This window comes from Didymosphaeria variabile (assembly GCF_027946475.1).
Source record: "Didymosphaeria variabile strain IMI 356815 chromosome Unknown scaffold_9, whole genome shotgun sequence".
NCBI classification, from domain to species: domain Eukaryota; kingdom Fungi; phylum Ascomycota; class Dothideomycetes; order Pleosporales; family Didymosphaeriaceae; genus Didymosphaeria; species Didymosphaeria variabile.
This window is the reverse complement of record NW_026611628.1, coordinates 248610-268990: the sequence shown is the minus strand read 5'-3', so window position 1 is coordinate 268990 and position 20381 is coordinate 248610. Positions and strand designations below refer to the sequence as shown.

At 52.2% G+C, this 20381-nt stretch overlaps 3 protein-coding genes across 3 annotated transcripts; 1 reads left to right on the top strand and 2 right to left on the bottom strand.

The window, feature by feature from the left end:
• Positions 1–6399: 6399 nt before the first annotated feature.
• N0V89_011387 (uncharacterized protein) lies at positions 6400–7494 on the top strand (the record flags this gene model as incomplete). The annotated part of the gene is made up of 1 exon (XM_056220118.1): positions 6400–7494. One exon carries the CDS (start codon positions 6400–6402, stop codon positions 7492–7494), a length of 1095 nt encoding a protein of 364 aa, XP_056065421.1.
• A 2539-nt stretch (positions 7495–10033) lies between these two features.
• On the bottom strand, positions 10034–12051 carry PEX5 (Peroxisomal membrane signal receptor PTS1; the record flags this gene model as incomplete). Its single annotated transcript, XM_056220117.1, has 2 exons — positions 10034–11803; positions 11881–12051. The coding sequence occupies 2 exons, from the start codon at positions 12049–12051 to the stop codon at positions 10034–10036; spliced, it is 1941 nt and encodes a 646-aa protein (XP_056065420.1).
• Positions 12052–12596: 545 nt separating this feature from the next.
• Positions 12597–14698, bottom strand: N0V89_011385 (uncharacterized protein; the record flags this gene model as incomplete). Its single annotated transcript, XM_056220116.1, has 3 exons — positions 12597–13128; positions 13185–13697; positions 14682–14698. The coding sequence occupies 3 exons, from the start codon at positions 14696–14698 to the stop codon at positions 12597–12599; spliced, it is 1062 nt and encodes a 353-aa protein (XP_056065419.1).
• Between the last annotated feature and the right edge of the window lie 5683 nt (positions 14699–20381).

Here is a 20381-nt window from a genome sequence, read left to right as displayed (position 1 = left end):
TAGTGTGCAAAACAATTAGCAGAGACACTCTTCACTCCACTTCCCTCCTTAGCTTCAGGTCTCTAACCTCGTTCTTCGCTTGTGTCGATGTTATTCTCTCTTCGGGCGCGAGAGACTAATCTTTACATCGAAGCTTGCTTAACCCTCAAGCTCAGCTCAAACTTATCCTACTTGTGACCGAGTAAATGAAGCAAGTGAACAACTGCCAGAGAACATGCACGAAGAGCTCAACGTGCATATCTTTCGGAGTACTTTGAAAAACACATTCCAAATCAGACACCCAGCATCGCTTATACGCTGCATACGGAGCCAAACACCTACGACCGATGTACTACCCGCGTCGGTACCATCTAGACCACACCATCTGCAGGTCCTGCTCACAACGCCGTGGGGGTCCACCAAGTGACGTCCTGCAACCCTTCCCAATCATTCGTACACCGACCAAACAGCCAGCGCGCGTAAAAGACCTCGTCCACCCATCAAATCAGATCAAAAGACGTCCTACAGGCAGGAAAGCCCAGCAGAGATACCCGCTCCAGTGAAACCGCCGATCCCAAAAGATCAACCTTGCAGCCTCGCTTACCGTTCCGTGTCTTCCTCATGGTTACACGTATCGCTCCGGACGTCGTGCAACGTGCTGCGCAGTATGCGTAGACATCACACCACCAGCGTTGAGCCTCCGAGTGGTCAACGCCCTCCACGGCATGCAAGGGTGCCTGACGGAGCAGCCGGCCAGGTTGGCAAGTTGGCTTCACCGCAAGATATGCCCTCCGGTGAGCGTACGCCTCATGATGCGTCGAACGTCCAGTCACGATGACATCTCCAAGGAGGCGCACACGCTCGACCAAACACGTCCGCAAGCGTCCTTGTTCGCGCCGACCTCGTGGCCTACGCCCTGTAACGTGCGCCCCGAACGGGCATTCAACAGGCAACGAACGGACCCAGGCGAGATGAGAAAAAGCAAACTTCCGGGTAGAACTGGTCGACCCGAGGAAATGGGCAGGCACGGACCTGACAGAGCGGTAAGCGATGCATGCAGGCCCCGCCAATGACATCGTGAAGAGACAGGAGGATGCCAAAAGCAATCATGGAGACTGGAATTTCCCGAGCAAGCTTTGCCTGGAGACCACGTTGAGGTCGCATAAGCCTGCCGAAGCCACCCGTTGTGCTTCGCGAGGTTGGTGCATGGGCGTGTGCATGGGTTGCGGACCGACTTCGCGCCTGGGAGAGGTTGCTTTTTCTTCGGGCTGGTGCTTGAAAGTCAGTAGTATGTGTGGAAGTAGGCGTTTGAGAGGGAATATGGAAAGAGATTAGTGTTTCTTGCAGTGAGCGAGAGTCGACTGGATGAGGTCGTAAAGGTCATTGGCGGCTCGTGGTATACTCATGATCGAGGTGCATACCCTAGGTGCATGCTAGCGAGATCCGACCAGATATACAAAAAGCAACGACAATATTGTCCAGTAGTCGCGTGTAAAGTGTAAGCATCTCACAAAAGGGGATGTGACGACCAATATTTGAACCGAACTCGAAGGAATGGGAAGGGAAGGATCCGCTCCCCTAGACAATCTCGTCTACACTGGCTCCAGCCTAAGGTATCCTCTTCACCTACGCAGATGGATCACTATTCGTGTTCGACGTACGCAGCGCTTCTTCGACGCGTCCGAGGTGCAGTGCTTCGATGTTCGCGGTGTTGGACCGGGCCTGGCCATCGCGCATTGCATCGTGCGTCACCTCGCTGTCCGCACGTACATGCACCGTACAACCTATCCAACGTCATGCACTCCTCATGTGCGTCCCACGACAGATAGAGCCTCAATTGACCGCCCTTTCGGAGGTCCACAGGAGATACATCTCACGCGATCGAAGGGTGGCTCAGCTGGGATTCTCCGGCGATCAAACAGGGCGGAACCCGAAGTACGCGGTTGGCTCACGACCCGTCGTCGACCGAAACTTGACTTGACTCGTGGTGGAATGCCTATCTCATCGATAAGTTCGTAACCGTGTACCCCACGCTTTGTAAAGTTTTGGAAGGTCGGGGGGAGATGTTGCATTGACCAGCGGAGGGCGTCGAAGCGGTACAGTTCTCTCCCGGTCCCGCGGCCAAGAACGGCGCTTTGATGGCGCTTTGGGAATGGACGAATCGCGCTCGGGCCGATTTGATCGGGCTGCTTGCCGTAGTGTTGGCATTTCCATCTCGAGCATGGGGGAGTACGATTGCGTCGAGGGTGGATGAAGAGATCTAGGCCGGTACCTGTTTCGAGCATGTACAACAAGAAGACATTTCGGAGGCAGAAAAAGTGGCCGACCAGCTGTACTAGACCGCGGCAACAAGCCCTTTGACCACGCTAGCAATTATCGTGATGCTCGCAACTGCCGTGTCGCGCGAGCAAAGTACAGCCTTCAGAAAGACGGTTCATTACTTCATCGCGAAGTCCTTTTCGGTAAGAATCGGATGGATGGATCGCATCCGTAGCGTGGGGGCATCGATGGTGTCCGGCGCTGAACTCCTTCCACCTTTTCCCGACCTGGAGAGACCCACAGCTAAGCTAGAGTCGTTTAGTGTTGCCGTACACGGTGGGTGCAGCCTCGCCTCCGACATCGTACAACACGACGCTCGAGACACGTACGAGTCTCCGACTACACTTGACGAGACTGCTCGTTCGCTCGTTCGACGTCAAGAAGCATCCCCCCCATCCCTCTGCAGTAAGCACACAGATGCCTCCCTACGATCTCCTAATACTGTGCAACACTGTACATGCATACCCATTACCGATGTATGCGCCCAAATTTGCTGAGTAGTCAAGGGTGAAGCGGAGGTATACAAATTGTCCACTACTCGGAATTGATGAATCGGATCTCGCTTCGTTCTATCACAGGTCTTTAAATCCCTCACTTGCTTGCGGAAACAAGCCACCCTGTTCCTTTCCGCGGGGTGATGTTGCACTGTCGTATGATCTCTTACTTCCTCGAGTACATCGCGGCCTTGGCTCCTGAATCTAGAGAATGCGGGGGCAGATGGCTGCAGCACCAGACCCACTTGGGTAATACTCTCCATATGTATGAGATTCCATTCAGAGCGTGACCCAATTCTGGGTGTGCCGTAAAATACGAACGGGGCTGTGCATTGAGTCCTTGAGCTTGCGCGGGTCATCATCGTGTACCACTCGCAAACCTGGGAAATTCTTTTCCTGAGGCACAGTCGCATACAGTCATGGGGCCAAGCCAAATCCATTGAGCGCCGTCAAAGCCAACATGTCTTTTGTAATGTTGCACTACCTAGCTCTGTAGGTATGTTTGGCGGAGTCATCTCAGGAGCGGAGAAACTTCTGCCGCTGAAATCCGTTGAGTGTGGCAATATGTGCCTTCGAGTTCGTTGCCCTGAGCCGTAACGTGGTTTGCGTGGGGAGTCTTGTTCAAATCGCACTTCTGTCCGATATGGTGGGGGGTTACTGAGCACTGCCGTTGCGATCTCACAAGCAAGACATTTCGTTCGGAGCCACAGCCGAAGTAAGATTGTCGGTGAGACCCCTCAGCACGCAGATTCGAGACCCTGGATGGCCCTACATCCCACGCTGTCAGATGGCGACGGTTGCGCGTAAAGCCGATCGACCCCACGCACAATGGCATCAAAATAGTCGCATGCGGCTCGTGACAAGCGTACAGTCTGTGCAACTCTTGCGCACCATCAAAGAAAAGCGAGGTTCCAGACAAGATCGGCGGTGCACCGTTTTGATCAACGGTGTAAGTTGGGCTTCCCTCGGTTCGTATACGGCGACCAAACCCCGCATTACCACCACTCACAAGGTTGGTGTATAAGCTTGAGGCCAAGCCTGCTACCCCGGGCGCGTAGGGCGCCGATCGTTAGGAAAAGTTGTCTTCAAAGTCTGAAGGAGATGATTTAGGAAGTGGGGACTGCGTAACCTTACTTCGTCACCATGACAAGGTTGCAATGAGTGTACCACGCAAGGTTTAGTTCAAGAGATCTACTGAAGGTCTGGACATAAGCGATCTCGGCGAATATCCAGGAACTAATCAAGTCGTGTGCGCCCCTCAAGTCCCCTCTACTAGTTACTTCCGATGGGTTGCCAAAGGGGGGCTCGGTCGTCGTCGCCCAAACCAAAGAGTCACACATGCGGGGAGATATGTTAGAGTGAGTTGTCGTACAGGCATGTGTACTGAGCGATCTATTGTTGGAATCAACGGTTTCCTGAGGGTAAGATGCCGAAGGAAGTGGTACTTTCGGTAATGTCGAGCCATTCATTGAAATCCACTTTCATGCATTTCACCCCTGGCGTAACTGAATGCCAGCACTGCCAGCGGAGGTGTCACATGGGGCCGCACATCAGATCCTTGCCGATGCTCCTCTTTCACCTTGTGCTGTTTCTTGACGTTGCTTGTATTCTTTCTCAGTTCGTAGACCGGCGGTTCCGTGAACTGTCACGTATAGCGCCTTCTGATGCAGGAGAGCGGAAGGCGCAAGATCGCGGGGACGACTGGGCGTCAGGCTCATGCAAGTCAGAAGCCCCCAGGAGACCATCGGGAGCGGCACAGTACCATGCTGCACCTGAACCTGAACGTGGTCATAAAGCGGGGGAGCATCTCCTGGATCGGCAAATTGTGGGGTAATAGCGCAGGTTGCAGACCTCGGTTCCTTCTCGGCCTCGCTTTTCGCGAAGGCTGTGTTGTTGCGCACACTGGGCTACACTGTACGTACCGCACATATGCAGAGGTAGACATCACGCAGGATCTAGACAAGAGATGGGCATGAGGTGCAAGAAATTTCTTCTGTCTCGTGCCTTGGTGGAGGCGGCCGCCCTCGATCCCCGTCGGAGAGCATGGTATCGCGAGTCTGCTCAACGCATCTGATGGCAGATCCCCAAGAAGGACATGCATGAGCTGTAGTGCTGTCTGATGTGCAGCGGGAACAAATCGTTCGGTCTCCTGATGGCTTCTTGCCACAAACGTTGGCGTGGGGGATCAGACATGTTTGCCGGCGTTCAGTTCACGTCCGGCAAAACGGTTCAGACAATTCCCCTTTTGCCGATGCAACCTGTATTCGGCAGCAAAAGCAACGAGAGGCTGATAGTTTTCCACGTTTCTGGGGCATGAGAGCTTGCCTTGAGTGCCGGATCGTCCTTCGGCAGCTGCTGCAGGCATGGTGTTGGATGTGGATGACCTGCTTAATTCGCGCGCACCGCAAATGTTGGCTCGGGCGTTTGATGCCCGAGTGATCGCACGTTCAAATGCAGGGCTTCGATACGAGGGCAGGCCCCGGAGGTTTGAGGGGCGAGATTGAGGTTGGCCCATCCAACAGCACACGATGTTGAGATCACCTCGGTGTAATTGCGGTAGGCTAGTGCGGCGTAGTAGCCATGGTCTGGGGTCCGCCACCGGAGCCAGCAATAGAACGTGGGGGTTCGCGACCGCCGGGTCGATTGTTCGCCAGCCATGTACTGCAACAAAGGCGACGAAGCCAAGTCCCCTCCGGAGCCCTTGCACTGATCCGGAAACCAGTGTCGATGACTGCTTCAGCGCTGATGTCGCGTGGTCTGATGACGAACATCGCTGCTTGGGTGGCGGCCTCAGCCGCGGTCTGCCACGTCTTGCATCCTCTTGCGGCTCCTCAAGCAACGGGGTGCGTGCCCATGGAGTCGCCCGAGATAAACGGCCTCCGTCCACTGGGACCACGACCGGAGGCCGTGCGATATCAGATGACGAGGAGAGCTCGGATGCTTCCTCTCTGAACAATTCGCCGTCTGCAAGTCCCCACCCCCACACTAGGAACCCCGAGCACGCGCTGCAACGCTCCTTGAGCCCCGCCAACCCTCCGGACGGGCGAGACGGTGGCAACGACCGGCCTATGAGCGGCCTGGACAGGCTTGCAGGAGATCGTCACAAGGCATGCGACCCTACCCAACACCTCAGGCCAAGATCCGAGCTGGGTCGGCCGCTTACCCTGCCAGCTGTGGCCGCGACGTAAGGAGAAAAAGCAACCAGTGTGATCCCTTCTGCACGTCACAGCGATTGGCTGGATTTGGGCCTGTTGGCCAGGGCACAAACAGCCGTGCCTGACATGGATCTTGCGCCTCCAGAGTCACCGCCCCTTTGGTTCTGGCTGCGAGTTTGTCCTTCATGGGAACATCTGTGAACCTTGCTTTGCCCGCGACTCCTAGCGTTTCTCTGACCGCATCATCAGCTGGACCCCCACACTCGTCAGTAGGCCGGCTTGTGAATTATTTAAGTCTGGGACGATCCTCAGTAGCCTACCATAGCTCCCGCTGGTGTATCCAATTCGTCCATCACCCCGTCACATCCGCAATTATTCTTTGTCACAAGGATCCGCTCTGCTTCATCTCTTTGTCAGTATAAAGTCGGTTGAGCTGCCCCCCAGATATCATCATGTCACCGCACAACGACGCACCTTCGCCTGCTTCGAGCTTCAACTCTCGTGCAGAGTATCCAATCCATCACCAAGCTGTTCAATCCATCTACACCATGAACCACTACAACGAATTCGACACCAGCTCCATCGAGTCCGGCGATGTAGGTCTGAGACGATCCTTGGTACCCGGCATATACGTTCCCACTGTTGCATTCTTCGATCCTGCCACTGACAACGTCGACGTGGGAACTACTGCCAACCACGCTGTGCGTCTCGCAAAAGCCGGTGTTGCTGGAATCACCACGCAGGGATCCAACGGCGAGGCAGTGCATCTTTCCCACAAGGAACGCAATTTGGTAACAAGCACAACCCGCAAGGCTCTTGATGATGCAGGCTTTGGGTACATGCCACTCATCGTCGGATGTGGTGCTCAATCTACCAGGGAGGCCATCGAACTGTGTGAGGAGGCTGCTGCAGCTGGCGGAGACTATGCCCTAGTGCTCCCTCCCGCTTATTACCAAGGGTTGTTCTCCAAGGAGACTGTTGCAAGCTTCTTCCGGGATGTTGCAACCACCTCGCCGATCCCAATACTCATTTACAATTATCCCGGAGCTGTGTCCGGAATGGACTTGAATTCCGACGTCATCATCGACCTGGCGCAACATCCAAACATCGTCGGCTGCAAGTTGACTTGCGGTAACACTGGCAAGTTGAACCGCATTGCAGCAGCTACACGTGCAGCCACTGTATCTGATCCCGGTTCTGGATTCATGTGCATGGGCGGCTCTGTCGACTTCACTCTTCAAACCTTGATTGGCGGTGGATCCGGCATCATTGGGGGAATGGCCAACATTGCTCCGAAGGCGTGTGTCACACTTGTTGAGCTCTTCGAAGCGGGAAAATACACAGAAGCACGCAAATTGCAGGCCGTAATCGCTCGTGGCGACTGGGCAGCCATTCAGGGTGGCATCATCGGCACGAAAGCTGGCTTGATGGCACATTTCGGATATGGCGGTTACGCCCGCAAGCCTCTTCCGAGGCCCAGCAAAGAAGAGACCAACAAATGGCGAGAAGCCTTTGAAGAATTGGTTCGCGTAGAGAGCTCTCTATGAGACCGATCTGGCTTGATCTTCTGTGCTGCCACCACTGACCGGACTCAGCCGCTCTGGCTGTCGCATTCATTCGCTCGAACCGCATTTTCATGCTTTGACGCGATCAGCGCGTTGCTCATATCCTCGTTACCGTCGATATCGCATTTCCATCGGAGTTGAGCGCACATGCATATTGTGGCGTTCTTGGGGAACATCGCCTTCAACATATTTCTTTGTCTCTTACCGGACTCTCGTTCACAAAATTCAAACAGGAAAAGTGTTGCACCAAAAAGCTATTCCATCTTTGTCTGCGTCTCTAGATCATTGGAGGCATGTATGCGGGTCATGTGTCGACATTGTACATATCGCTCTTGGTCCCTATGGGTGGTCTTTTGCTTTTGCGGTCGTTTAGCGGCATAGGTAGAATCCTTTCATAAGCTGTGTGCAAACCTAAGCGCGTGCCAGTGATGTTGATTGAATGGAAAATTGGGCCCAGGTCATTGCTAGCGGTCAGCAACATACTGAAATTTGATTTTCCTGCTACTGCCTCTTTTCTGTGTCTTTGCAGGTCTGTTGCTGTTTCGTACCTCCGCATAGGATTCCTACTAGTGCCTTTGAACTGACACATTGGAAACCGCCTCGGCTGTTCTTGATAGTTCTTCTTGACTGATGGTAAGCGAATGATAGTGTGTCTCGAACATTGGTGTAAGTTGAGAGAAAGTGATTGAGACAATCGTGGAAATAAGGGTGAGGTTTGTTTGGAGCTAACCTGTTCTAGTTCACTGGCAGGCGCGTTTCTGCTTGCTTCCTCCCCCCTCACCATTCTCTTACTGGAACTTGAAAATGTCCATAATCAAGTATAGAAGTATCGCGACAGCGTAGACACAATGGTAGGTTCATTGACTGGTAGGAGGATTACACCTCACAAACCCAGCTGTGCCCATGAATTTCGAAGGACTGGTCAAGAGATAAGATATTGTTGCCAGCCCTACGCAGTCGTTGACATGGCGAAATCGCCAGGCACAGGACCTGAGTCAATCACCGAGGGCAGCCCGCGCGATACACCGCCTGTCGAAGTAACAGAGTATGGGACTGAGTTAACCACCGAAGTCAGCTCTGCGACACAACGATGAAGGAAACTCGCACGATCGAACCTGCGACATGACTAGAGGGCTGACGCCGCCCATAGAACAGTAAGGCAATCGCTGCGTATGCCGTATCATCACTGCAAGAGTGCATTGATGAGAGATCGTACAGTGTGGGACCTGAGTCGACCACGGAAGGTAGCTGTCGTAGGAACGAAAGATGGCCTGCCTCACCATACTTGCAGTTGCACACGCAATAAACCTGAATCGACACAACGAAGCACGGTGTTGAAGAAGTCGCCGCGCAAATCCGCTATCACGTCCCGTAAGTCAATTTGAACCCTGATACCTCCGCTAGGAGTCCACTTGAAGCTGAAGCATCTGTACCTTTTCGACTAGTCATCAGACGCCAGACAAGAGCGCGGTTCAGTGGACATGGATTTGCTTCAACTCGGAACCTGTAGCCCAGACCTTGAGTCGTTTTGCTTCCTGGGCGCAGCCCAGGAGTTCCACGCATGATACATCCGCAACTTGCCGGGTACGATAAAGCCCTTGGTCCAGGGAATCCTGCAGAAGCTGGTTATGGACGACTATGGTAAGCTTGCTTCGTTCAAACCGACGCGGTATGGAGAGAGCAGCGTTCCAGAGGCACTTGTCAAGCCTGGAGACGCGAAGTCGCCGCCTCTTGGACGACCAAAAAATGAGTCTTCTCTACCCATATTTCACGTCAGATGGCTCCTCAATCCTCGATATTGAAATTCTGGATACACACAACTAAAATCCCTAGCATTGAATCCACTGATCGCTGAACAACACAAACTTCCTCCAGCCCTGGTACTACAGCTCACACACAGAGGGAAACAGACCAGAGCCTTTGGATAGCGGCTCGAGTTTTGCTTTGCGGCTGGCAAGATCATATTATGTCCGCCCGGAAGCACGTTACGGCGAGTCGATGCACATTGCTTGTCTGATGCTCTTTCCTTGGCATCTGCATGTTCAAGCTTTCTACACAAGCAGAGAACAGAGCTTATCTTCACTTCGTGCCCTACCCTCCCTCATCCCACAACCAAGCCATCTCGTTTCGTACTCACCCATCAAATGTTGTCATTATATATGCTCAGTAGATCTCTTTCCATTCCATGCAACACGATGCTAACGTATGAATCACGGCCTCTATGATCCGACCAGATAGGCTACTCTAAACGCCATCATGAAGTTTCCATATACAATCCTTCCCAATATCCACGGTCCTTGTGCCAAAGCAACAGCTATTTCCAACCTCCAGCTCATCGTCCCACGGAACTTTCTGGACTTTAACCTTCTTCTCGAGAAGCCAGTCGTCGTACCCTATCCCACCCATTTTAGCCTGTCGACTGTTATTTACACTCTCCCACAGCGCGGCGGTCTCCACCCACTCCGCTGTTTGCACAACTTGCTCCGTCTCCATCCCCTCCTCCTTAACTGTCTTCGTTAAATCAAAACTCAAACTCCCCCCGAAACCGCTCAACATCCAATCCGGGCCCCACCAGATCCGCCAAATCTCTCCGTCCCATCTGCCCAAACACCCTACGCAAGGTATCATACAAATTCGTACTTTGGTTCTGATGAATCATATTATCCAGATCCCGCTCGCTAACGCCGTCGCCGACAACCTCCCTTGCACGCTCCTTGCCCTCCTTCTCCACGACCTTGTGCATTGCCAGAGCACCGAGGAGGTGCTGTGCAGCTTCGGTGAAGCACCCGATGTTGATGCACGACACGCCGAGGTTATAGCGCGCGCGAACGAAGTTCGGTCGGAGGGCTAACGCGCGGGAGTACGCGTCGATGGCTTCTTCGCTCCTGCCGGAGTTTGCGAGCGTCGCGCCGAGCCGGTTCCAGAGGAGGTGTACTTGGGAGGAGGAATTGCTGACGCCGGATTCTGTCGATGCGAGCGCCGCGCCGAAGCAGTCGACGGCTTTGTCGTATTCTTCTACGCCGTAGAAGAGGACGCCGAGGCCGACTTGGACGTCGGGGTCCATTTGCTCTCCCGCAGGTGACAGCTGCGCTGCTTGGATGAACAGGTTTGTGACTTTCTCGTGGAGGAGGTGGCGGTCTGTGAATCCCATTTCTGCATCTGAGGAAAGGGGTTCTTTGATAAGCGTCGGGTACTTTGTCGCGAGCCAGCGCTCGAGGGTGCGGTATGCGGTGCTTTCGTAGCCTTCGTTTGTGTAGCTGACTGCGAGACCCATGAGGGCCTCGAGATTGCTAGGGTCGAGCTTGAGCGCCTGTTCGAGGGCGCGGATGGCAGGGGTTTCCTTCTCGTTTTGGGCTTGCGATTCGCCTAGTTTTACCCAGGCGGCTATGTGTTGGGGGTCTTTTTGGACAGCGGCTTCGAAGGCGAGGGCTGCTAGGGAGAGGTTTCCGCCTTCTTCCATGATCTTGATGCCTTCTTCGAACGGGTTTGTGATGTCTTTGAAGAGATTGTTCTGCTCGAAAAGGTAGTCGCCCATGGGCGGGTCTCCTACGGAATGCGTATTCAGCCCGTCAAAGCCCTCCCACTGGTCCAGATCGCCCATATGCATGCTGTCGGCGAAGTTCTCCTCGTTGGCCAGTTGCCTAGCGTGTTCAGTCTCAGCCTTGATGCCGCGCCATATGGACTCGAAGTCGCCGAAGTCGGCGGCGTCTACTGACCTGTCCATTGCATTGAGCTCCTCCTCTATGCGCTTGTTTGCTTCCACGTCCAGCGCGTCCTTGTCTACCTGCTCCAGCTCGGCAAACTGCTTTTCCCAGTCCTGGTCATCGAGCTCGACCATGCGACCTTTGCCCTTGCCTTCTTGCATCGGCTGCTGCTGCTGGAAGCTTTGTTGCCCGTAGTTTTGGTGCATCATGCCCATGCCCATGCCCATTCCCATGCCGCCCATACCCATACCCATTCCCATTCCACCATTATACATGGGCCGCTGGTACCCTCCCATCATCGAAGACGGGGACTGGACGGTCGGGCTCGCTGTCCGTGCGGTGGGGTTCATCTGCTGGAACTTTGCGAACTCGGCGGGGTTAAAGCCTGCAGGTCTCTCCTGCATCGATGGTCCCATGGCTTCTGGTGCCGCCATGCCAGAGTCGAACTCTGCTGCCCAGGCGGGCGAACCGCTGTGTTGTGCGCGTTCTAGCTCTCGCCGCATCTGCTCCATGGCGAATGGCGACGCGGGACCGGGGCCTTGGGGAAGCTGTGCGTTTTGTTGCATGAATTCGTTCATCATCTGCACCTGTTAGCCGAGTTCCAAGCTGTACTCGTACACGGCAATGGCCTTCATCCATTGTCGAAGGTGCCTTCCAGACTTACACCATCCGAACCGCCGCCCATCTGCTGGCTGCGCATGCCCTCCTGCATTCCGCCCGGCCCCCGCCCGACCAGGCGATCCCTCTGTAATGACTTGTCATCTTGTACGTGTTTTGTGAACTGGCTGAGCGGGTTGCCCGCCGTCGAGCACTCTGCGCCGCCAAGGAAGGACATGGTTTGAGAACTCGCGGGTGGGTGTTCGAGTGCTGGCCGTGGTACAAGATCGATTGTAGGTGGCTGTTGTACAAGGTGACTGCCGCCCGCCGGGTGCAAGTATTGGGCCGGCTGTCAACGGTGCTGTCGACTGCGGAGCGTGTTGATGAGTGCGGGTTAACGTGTCGCGGGCGGCTGCGGAGTGGGGCAAACGCAGCCGAAATCGCCGAGGTAAATCTGATTTCTAAGTGGCGACCATAGGGCATGGGTAGCACAACTGGGAGCGGAAAGAAGAGCAAGGTCGACTATTAAATATTGTAGCATCGCGGCAGGCCATCCCGCCCTATCATTTACAGAAAGAGAGGGGAATCAAACGCCAGGACACTCCTCTAGTATGGTACATGCGGACCTGACAGGCCTATCAACACAATACAAAACGACAAGATAGAAACTGCTAGATGTAATCTCACGCCGTCGTCGTCCCTCATTGCCTGAGAACTTTTTGACCTGTCCATTCCCTCTCCGTTATCGAAACAATGCTTGCAATGCGCCTATGGTTGCATTTCTCATCTCCTGTCGTTGTCCCTGGTGTTGTACCTGTTGTTATCCCTGCTGTTGTACCTGTTGTCCCTGTTGTCCCTGTTGTCACTGTTGTTGTCCCTCTTCTCCCTCTGCTCCCTCTGGTTGCTCGTACCCGACTTGCTGAAGTCGACGCGCAGCTGCCTGCCGTAGATAACCTTGTCGCCGAGCACGTCCTTGGCTCTGGTGGCACTGGCAACGTCGATGAAATCAGCGTGGGCGAAGCCTCTGGGCTGGCCGGTCCTTCGATCAATGGCAACACGCACGTCCATGACGTTGCGAATATCACGGAAGAGGTCGTTGAGGTCCTTGTCCGACATCTCGAAGGACATGTTTCCGATGAAGAGAGTCTTAGAAGGTGGGTTGGGGACGATGGAGCCGCTCTCGCTACGTGTCTTAGAGTTTTCCTTGGGCTGGTGGAACTGGACGACAAGGTTGCGGCCCTCGAAGACCTGCATGTCGAGGTTCTCGCACGCCGCCTGGGCATCCTTCACTTCCTTGAACTCAATGTAACCGAATCTAGGGCGAAAAGTTAGCCCGAATGTCATCGGTCGTGGTGCAGATGTATAGCTTACCCTCTGCTGAGGCCCCTGTTGTCGTAGATGACCCTGACGCTGTCGACCTCACCGAAACGTCCAAAGACTCGCTTCAGCTGGTCTGCGGTGACCTCGTAGTACAGATTACCGACATAGACGGTATTGTTCGGGGTGAGATCCTTGTTAGCGCGGCGCGCAGCGCGTTGTTTGCTTTCTAGCTCCGATGCACCGAAGTCGGGAGTGTCTTGGGCATCGGCAGGTGCTGCCTGTACCTCCTCCTGTGCCGGGGTCAAATTTTCGTCTACAGGAGCTTCTGCTGCGGTTTGCGCAAAGCCCTCCTTTGCCTCCACCTCCTTGGCTTCGGCCTCTGTTGTCTCAACCTTGGTCGGCTCCTCGCTGAGATATCTCTTCTGGAAGGCAGGAGCGATCCATTGCTGCTTCCTCGCGTGGAATGCGATAGGTGTGATGGAGGAGATAGAACGCGGCTTGACGAAGACGGCCGACGAGGGCGTCGAGGCAATCGCGCGGGCAGCTGTGCGGCGGAGAAGAAACCTACATCAGACGCATTAGTATCTCTAGTGAAGAATGAAGGATGAAACAGTGGCAGCGTACATGATGGCGAGGAATGAACAGAAAAAGTAATTGAAAAGAAGCGTGGATGGAAGCTTCGATGTCGAAGGGGTTCCTCCCAAATTTTCTAAGATACTAAGACGCGACCAAGCGTCACGCTAAGCCTTACGGTCACGAGACTCGGAACCGCCCGGGCCGTCCCCACCACGGTACCCTTCTGGCTAACTGAACGTATTGTTGGTATTCATTTCACAGATACATATCCCACAGTACGTCCAGTCATAGCCCATGCCAACGGTCCTCCCACGGTGGTCTCTTCTGAGGTATCCCCCAGCAATCGCACCCGCGACGTCAATCTTATCCTTTCTCTAAATAAAGCAGACTCGTCTTTGTTGACTAATACCACACCTCTTCCAACATAAAAAGGCCCACGCTCGTCTTCTGACCTTTACACTGATCCTTGTGCCCACGGCACTCTAAAATATCAGCTGGTGAGAAGATGTGTCCTCGGCTCTGTTCCAAAAGAGTACCAGCACGAATATATGTCTTTGCTTCGGTTCGTTAGACCAAAATGCTTATCACACATGCTGGATGTCTCCATTTCCATGCAATATTACGAAATAAGAGAATAGAACACCCCATTGGAGAAAAGAGCGTGAAGATATTGGGACCGCCTGGCTCCAAAATGTACACATCATCCTCTCATGTGTTATTCTCTGCATGATCACTCCCATGGGCCGGAAAACCGCCCAGAATTGACTGTCACCCTGGTCAATGTTGGAAGATGAGGACTCCTCTGCTTGCCCCGTCAAAAGTGCTTCCGAGTCGCCTCTTGTCGCCTGGGTGTTCAGATTCCAAACGTTCCCTCGTCCGGGCTTTCGAGCGACAGCACCAGAGCAAAACTCAGCACGAATAACCTGTATGTCTTGCGAGGTCTTCGTGCCTCTGCCACGAATGGCCAGTTACCTACTTTGAAGTCTCATTGGGCATAAATCAAAATGCCCACGACCAATATTATGTTTTCTGGCTCCCTGTCGCTCGCATATCTCATAGTTTGACTACTTGATCCCTAGTCCCATTCCGAAGGCACATCGGTTCTATTCTTCAATTTTCAAAGCAGACTTCTAGGGTTCTTTGTTGCTGGCGACTGTGCATCGAGTTCACTTCGATTTTTAGTGTGCTATTATGCTCAAAGAATCGTTTCCCGAACTCTATGCCCGCCTTTTGCTTCGACTTATGGTATATCAAGTCTATGGGAGTCCTTTTCCTCCTTCCAGGCGTGGGAAGCGATAGCTATATCTCGTGCGCTAGGAGATATCGAAGACTGCTCATCCATCGCCATGTTCTATCCTTCTTTATAAGACTGGTACCAGCGCAACAATGTCGTCCGTGCCGCCTCTCTCTCAAAATCAATCACAACAAAGTGTCATGTGCCTTCAGTGCGCTCGCAAAGACCGCTGTGCTATCTGTGTTTGTTTTGCCAGTCCAAAAGATACTAATCAGTGGTCATGATGAGTTCCCTTTCCTCTTCTCCAGGAAAAGGAAAACCAACGGCGCTCATTACGCCTCTGTGGATGGTTTCCGAAGTCCACAGCGAATGGGTAGACGGTCGTTCCTCTTCTACAAAACACTTTGCCAGAACAATTCATGTCCTTCTGTGTCTCCCCCTGCAAAGCGTGACAACAGTGCGGTGTTGGCTTGCGCGATCGATGCGCTTCATATCACCATGCGTAAAAGAATTCAGGAGACATGGGAATGTTCGTTTGGACTTGCGGGACACAAAAGTGCCCTTGAACAGCATACATGTTTTGCTCCTTCTCCCATCCAGGGTACATCGCTCTCAAAACCTGCCCGGCTTCTCTTCTATGTGTACTCGGACAGGACTATGAAGATTCGCAGTTCACATTCGCGAAATGAACGAAAACCACAATCACAACGTTCAATGCGCTTTGGCCTGTGGAACACTGAAGGCTACAGTTTGGGTTCACTATGTGTTTCTTGTCTTGAAAAAAAAGAACAGAGAAACGCCATATGCTGCGCTCTCTTCTTCCCCGGATAACTCTCTGTTCATCTGCACGTTTCTGCGCATCCCTAGTATCTCGCATCACATACGGACGCAGAAACAACGGATGATTTTGACTATGTTAATCGAATTGTGGCAGACTAAGCTTTACGTGATGTGGGCGATGTATTGCTCTCCAAGGAGCGAAACCCTTTGTGGAGCTATCATATGCTGCGCTCTTCTCGGCTATTTCCAAGATATCATGTCACCAAGACTATGGGTTCGCGGATACTGCGCCGCTTGCATACGCCCTTCAAAAAGACAAACTAGCACACGTCATGTCTTTTGGCTTGTGGAACTAAAACCAATGGGACTAGTATGCATGTGTCGTTCTGTTCGAAAAGCCCTGGTAGCGCTTCCATGCTCTGCGCTTTTCCTCCTCCGAGACTGATGCATCAATTGCGTATGCTGACGGACCTTGTGTCTTTCACAATCGCTGTGTACAGTGGAACAAAGCCCTGCCATTATGTACTATGTTCTCTCGGAAGCCTGAGCGACCTTAAAAACCTCGAGGTCGCGAAATGTGTTCCCGTCGCCGTAGTCCAAACTCGACGATCACAACGAAGATGTTCTGTGCGAAAACAATCTGTACCGATGTATGCATCTGCGTGGGGATAACGCTCCAAAAAGAACAAAAGTTCCTAGAGATGTGTTTCTGGCTTCTTGGAACGCAGAAATGCGGACGCTGATGCAGTGACGTAGCTCTTGCTTGTTGGTGTTGAAGCATGCAAACAAAAACCGTCTGTTCGCTTCACAAGACTACATGGGTATATTGCGAGCACACTTCTTTGACGCGCAATCTGTTCGTTTTCTATTTCTCCAATCATCAAAACCTAAAGGTCATGGATACATCTTTTCGTTTCTGTGTGGAATTCAAACGTTGGAGAACTAATCCGACGCTCATCACATCATGACCATGGAGAAATAAAGGCAGCTACTTCAACGTCTCGTGTACACTTCGCAGCGTAACCTCTGCCTCTCACGGAATTCGTCTACGCCACTCAAAGTTGGCGGAAGAACAGAGCATGTCTTCTTGAGTACCTCAAGATTACTGTCCTACCTGGACATGGACTGGCTTGACTCCAAAGAACAGGCTTATACGAGAAATGTGAACCTTTTCTATTTGGACGCCCCAGAGGACGAGAAGGGATAGCCTTGAGGTTTCTGGCTACTAAACAAAGTCGGTATTCTATGCTTACCCTGTCTTGTAAGATACTCATGGTCCAGCTCGATAAGCGCTCCGGACCGAAAACCACGCAAACTTCGTCAATGTACTCGCCTTGACTCTCGCATGCTCCAAAACCACGTCCGTATCATGGAATGAGTCTGCATTTAGGAAAACTTTCTTCGTCGCCCGAACCTGCCTACACTAAAGCACTCGATCGCTTCAAACACATGCCTCTTGGGGTTCTTGGGCTCGAGAAGCCTACCAGAAGATCAACTATCGGCTCTTCTATCTCGATATCTGAGCTCAAAAGGACCTGTAAAAAAGACAATCCATGTCCTGTTTCTTTCGTGGGCTCAGCAATGCTCCGGTTGTCAGAGTGCTGGAGGACCCAATAGTATATGACATCCTCAAAATATCTTTTCTCTTATGCTATGGCGTAAAGTCCACTGGACTACGCGGCAAGCTCCGTGCACAAAGACTAGAACCAAGACCTCATGCTTCTCGCGACTTCTACGTAACTTAAACAAGAGCCAAAAGTCACGATGTTGGTCTGTTCGAGCTACAGAAGCAACGGAGCGAGAAGCTTAAATCTTGTGGCTCTGCCTCTGAATTACTCAGAATCTAGATCTTTACTAAAATCCCCGGAGGTCTGAACCATGAGGAGCGAAGGGTAACTCGATATGACCACGTCTCAAAGTGGTGGAAATGCGAGCTATGCTTCTCGGGACTAGAAGCATATTGCGAAATGTCGTCCATTCACAATGTGTTGCTCCGTCCCAGCTGCAGACCACACAAAAGAAAACTCGATCAAAGAATATCATGTGTCTTGGTCTTTCGAATGCTTGAATCTGAACACCCGGCTTTCATGAGCACCTTGGCGACGACATCTACAGTCTATCAATGAATGCCCTTCTCCAAAGCTGGTTGTGGAAGATGCCATGTTGCTCGTGGGTGTCTCCGTGACTCCCAAATCTGGTTTGTCCAGTATAATGCTTCTCCACCACAGCTCATTAAGACTCAAATCGAAGATCGGGCAATGTATCCGTCTTCTGCAGGGAGAGAATAAGTATCATACCGATCCTCGCCACAACAGTGGACGCATGAACAAGCTCACCAAGGGTCAAGCGACCCAAGCCAATTATGGACTGCCAATCTACATGTTTCCTGTGCCGGCACTTCGAAACATCATTAAAATATTGCTGACGCATGTATTACGACAAATAGCTCTGCGTCAGTAGATTATGTACTTCGCATCTTCTGCTGCAGATGAAACTATCAAAGGAAAAAGCAGATTTCTCTGAGGGTCTGTCTCCTTGGAAGGCCACATGGGGTAAAAGTTCAACCATGAGCACCGGAGCACATGGAATGCTCCTGCCACTGGAAAGCCCGTGTTCGCTTGGAATAATACCCTTCGCAGGAGGTTTCATGTCTTCTGCGTTAAGCGATCGTGAATTCTCAAGGATCTTCCCCAGAGAAGTATCATGGCAAAGGACCGGGGGTCACATTTTCATGCTTCTTTAGCTCAGATATCTCGCACGGTCGAAGCAATTGAGTTCATATTTATCCAAGACGGAATTCATCAATCATGACTGGTCTACTCTCGCAAGAACTGCCGGGAGACTTCGACCGTCCTACTCAGGACCTCGAACAATCTCAAGAATATGTATCTATAAGCACTGCAGCACACATAGCTCATAGAGCCAGCGTTGTGTCTCTTCTGCTCCAGGACACCCAAAAGTTCATCGACGACACGAAATGCGCCTCCTGCTATAACTAACTAAATACCAGACAACATTCTGAAGGATTACAAGTTCACGACCTGGTGATGCATGTTCCTGGAAAAGCGTCTTGTCTATCAAAGCGATCGATACTCCCAAGCATGGTCTTTCTCAAGCTTAGGCACCATACTACCAAACATACTTCAGCCATGAGCATTGGTGCCTGAAGTATCGAAATACACGGCGTAGGAACACATTGTGGGTACAAAAGACAGATTCCCCAGTTACATGTCTGTGTCTGTGGAAGCGGCTGACCTTACGAAATCGGAATAAACATTTTTATGTCGCTCGTATAGAGCATCTAAGTCCCACAGAAACGCGGCTTACGAGCACTCGAGAAATAAGGCCATGTTCGGAGTCTCCGCAACATACCTTCTGCACAGGAAAACGAAAGCAGCTGAAATGAGACGCGTGTCTATGTTAAAGCCAGCTAGTTTCCATGTAGGAAACAAACGCGTCATTTGTCTAATCGCTGCTGGTGAAGGCCTCCTTACTTGCTCTGTCTGACGGGTCGACCGTAGCCTCGCACCATACGGAATATGGCTCTTGTCGCTTGGTGGGATTTCTCGGGCATTTATGGTGCCCAGGCGCAATTGTTGGCACGGGACCTTGAGAGTCTAGACGTTCGGGCCCGGCTCCTTACCAAAGAACTCCAAGAGCCCCTCCTTCACTTGGCGTTCAGCCCGGTTGTTTACTGATGGGCTCGATCTTCGAGGTCCTGATCCTCGATTTCCTTGTGGACGAACATGTCAAGGGACTTCTCACTGAGCGGAGCAGCATCAAGCGAGTCAGAGAGTGTATCCCAAAAGGCATTGTAGAAGACTGAGAGACCCGGTACAAGATCTATGGCCTTCCTTTTCGCTTTTGGATTCGCCTCTTAATATCGGTCGACGACGTCTTTCCAGCCCTTATACCCTGCACTGGTGGCATCCTTGATCTTTCTGTTCGAGCTGGAACTGGAACCGATGCCACCATCATCGACAAGTCGCTTGTTTGCTGTGGTGCTCGGGTTGGAGCCGGCGCCTGCCATTTGAGAGTCATCGTCATCCTTCATAGTACTTCGGCGGGAGAAAGAAGTTTTCGACATTGCTCCTGAGTTAGTGTGCTCGTCGGTTGGTTCGAAGAGAAGCAGGAAGCCTTTAAGAGTTTAAATATTGTAAGCGCGACCTGGAGAGGGCGAGTGCATGATAATGGATAAGAGTGTGAGAGAGTAAAAGTGAATAGTGAGGGGTGAATCAGGGTGAATCAGGGTGAACAGGTGTGAACGAGCGTGAATGGGCGTATGTTCATCCTCGGAAAGATCAGATTAACTCAGTTGGACAACGAAGTCCTGTTCTGCTACATCACAACAATCCTTGATGTATCACTCCTCTTTCGTGTGCTTTCCGGGTCTTAGAATCCTCCCGTATTTGTGAGTATGAGACCTGCTGCTAAGCTACAGTGGATAGTAATATGTCCGTGATAGGAGCATGCAAACATGAACTTCGCTTATAACATGGGGAACTCGAAACCATTCTATTACCGATTGCCCGAGTTTCCGATCTTTTGATGATGGCAACTAGTTATACATGTCTTCGTGTTGTTCAGTGCGCACATCAACGAATCCCAAGTGTATCCCTATCTCTAACCCTGCTCCTCTACACAAAGTATAGATGCCC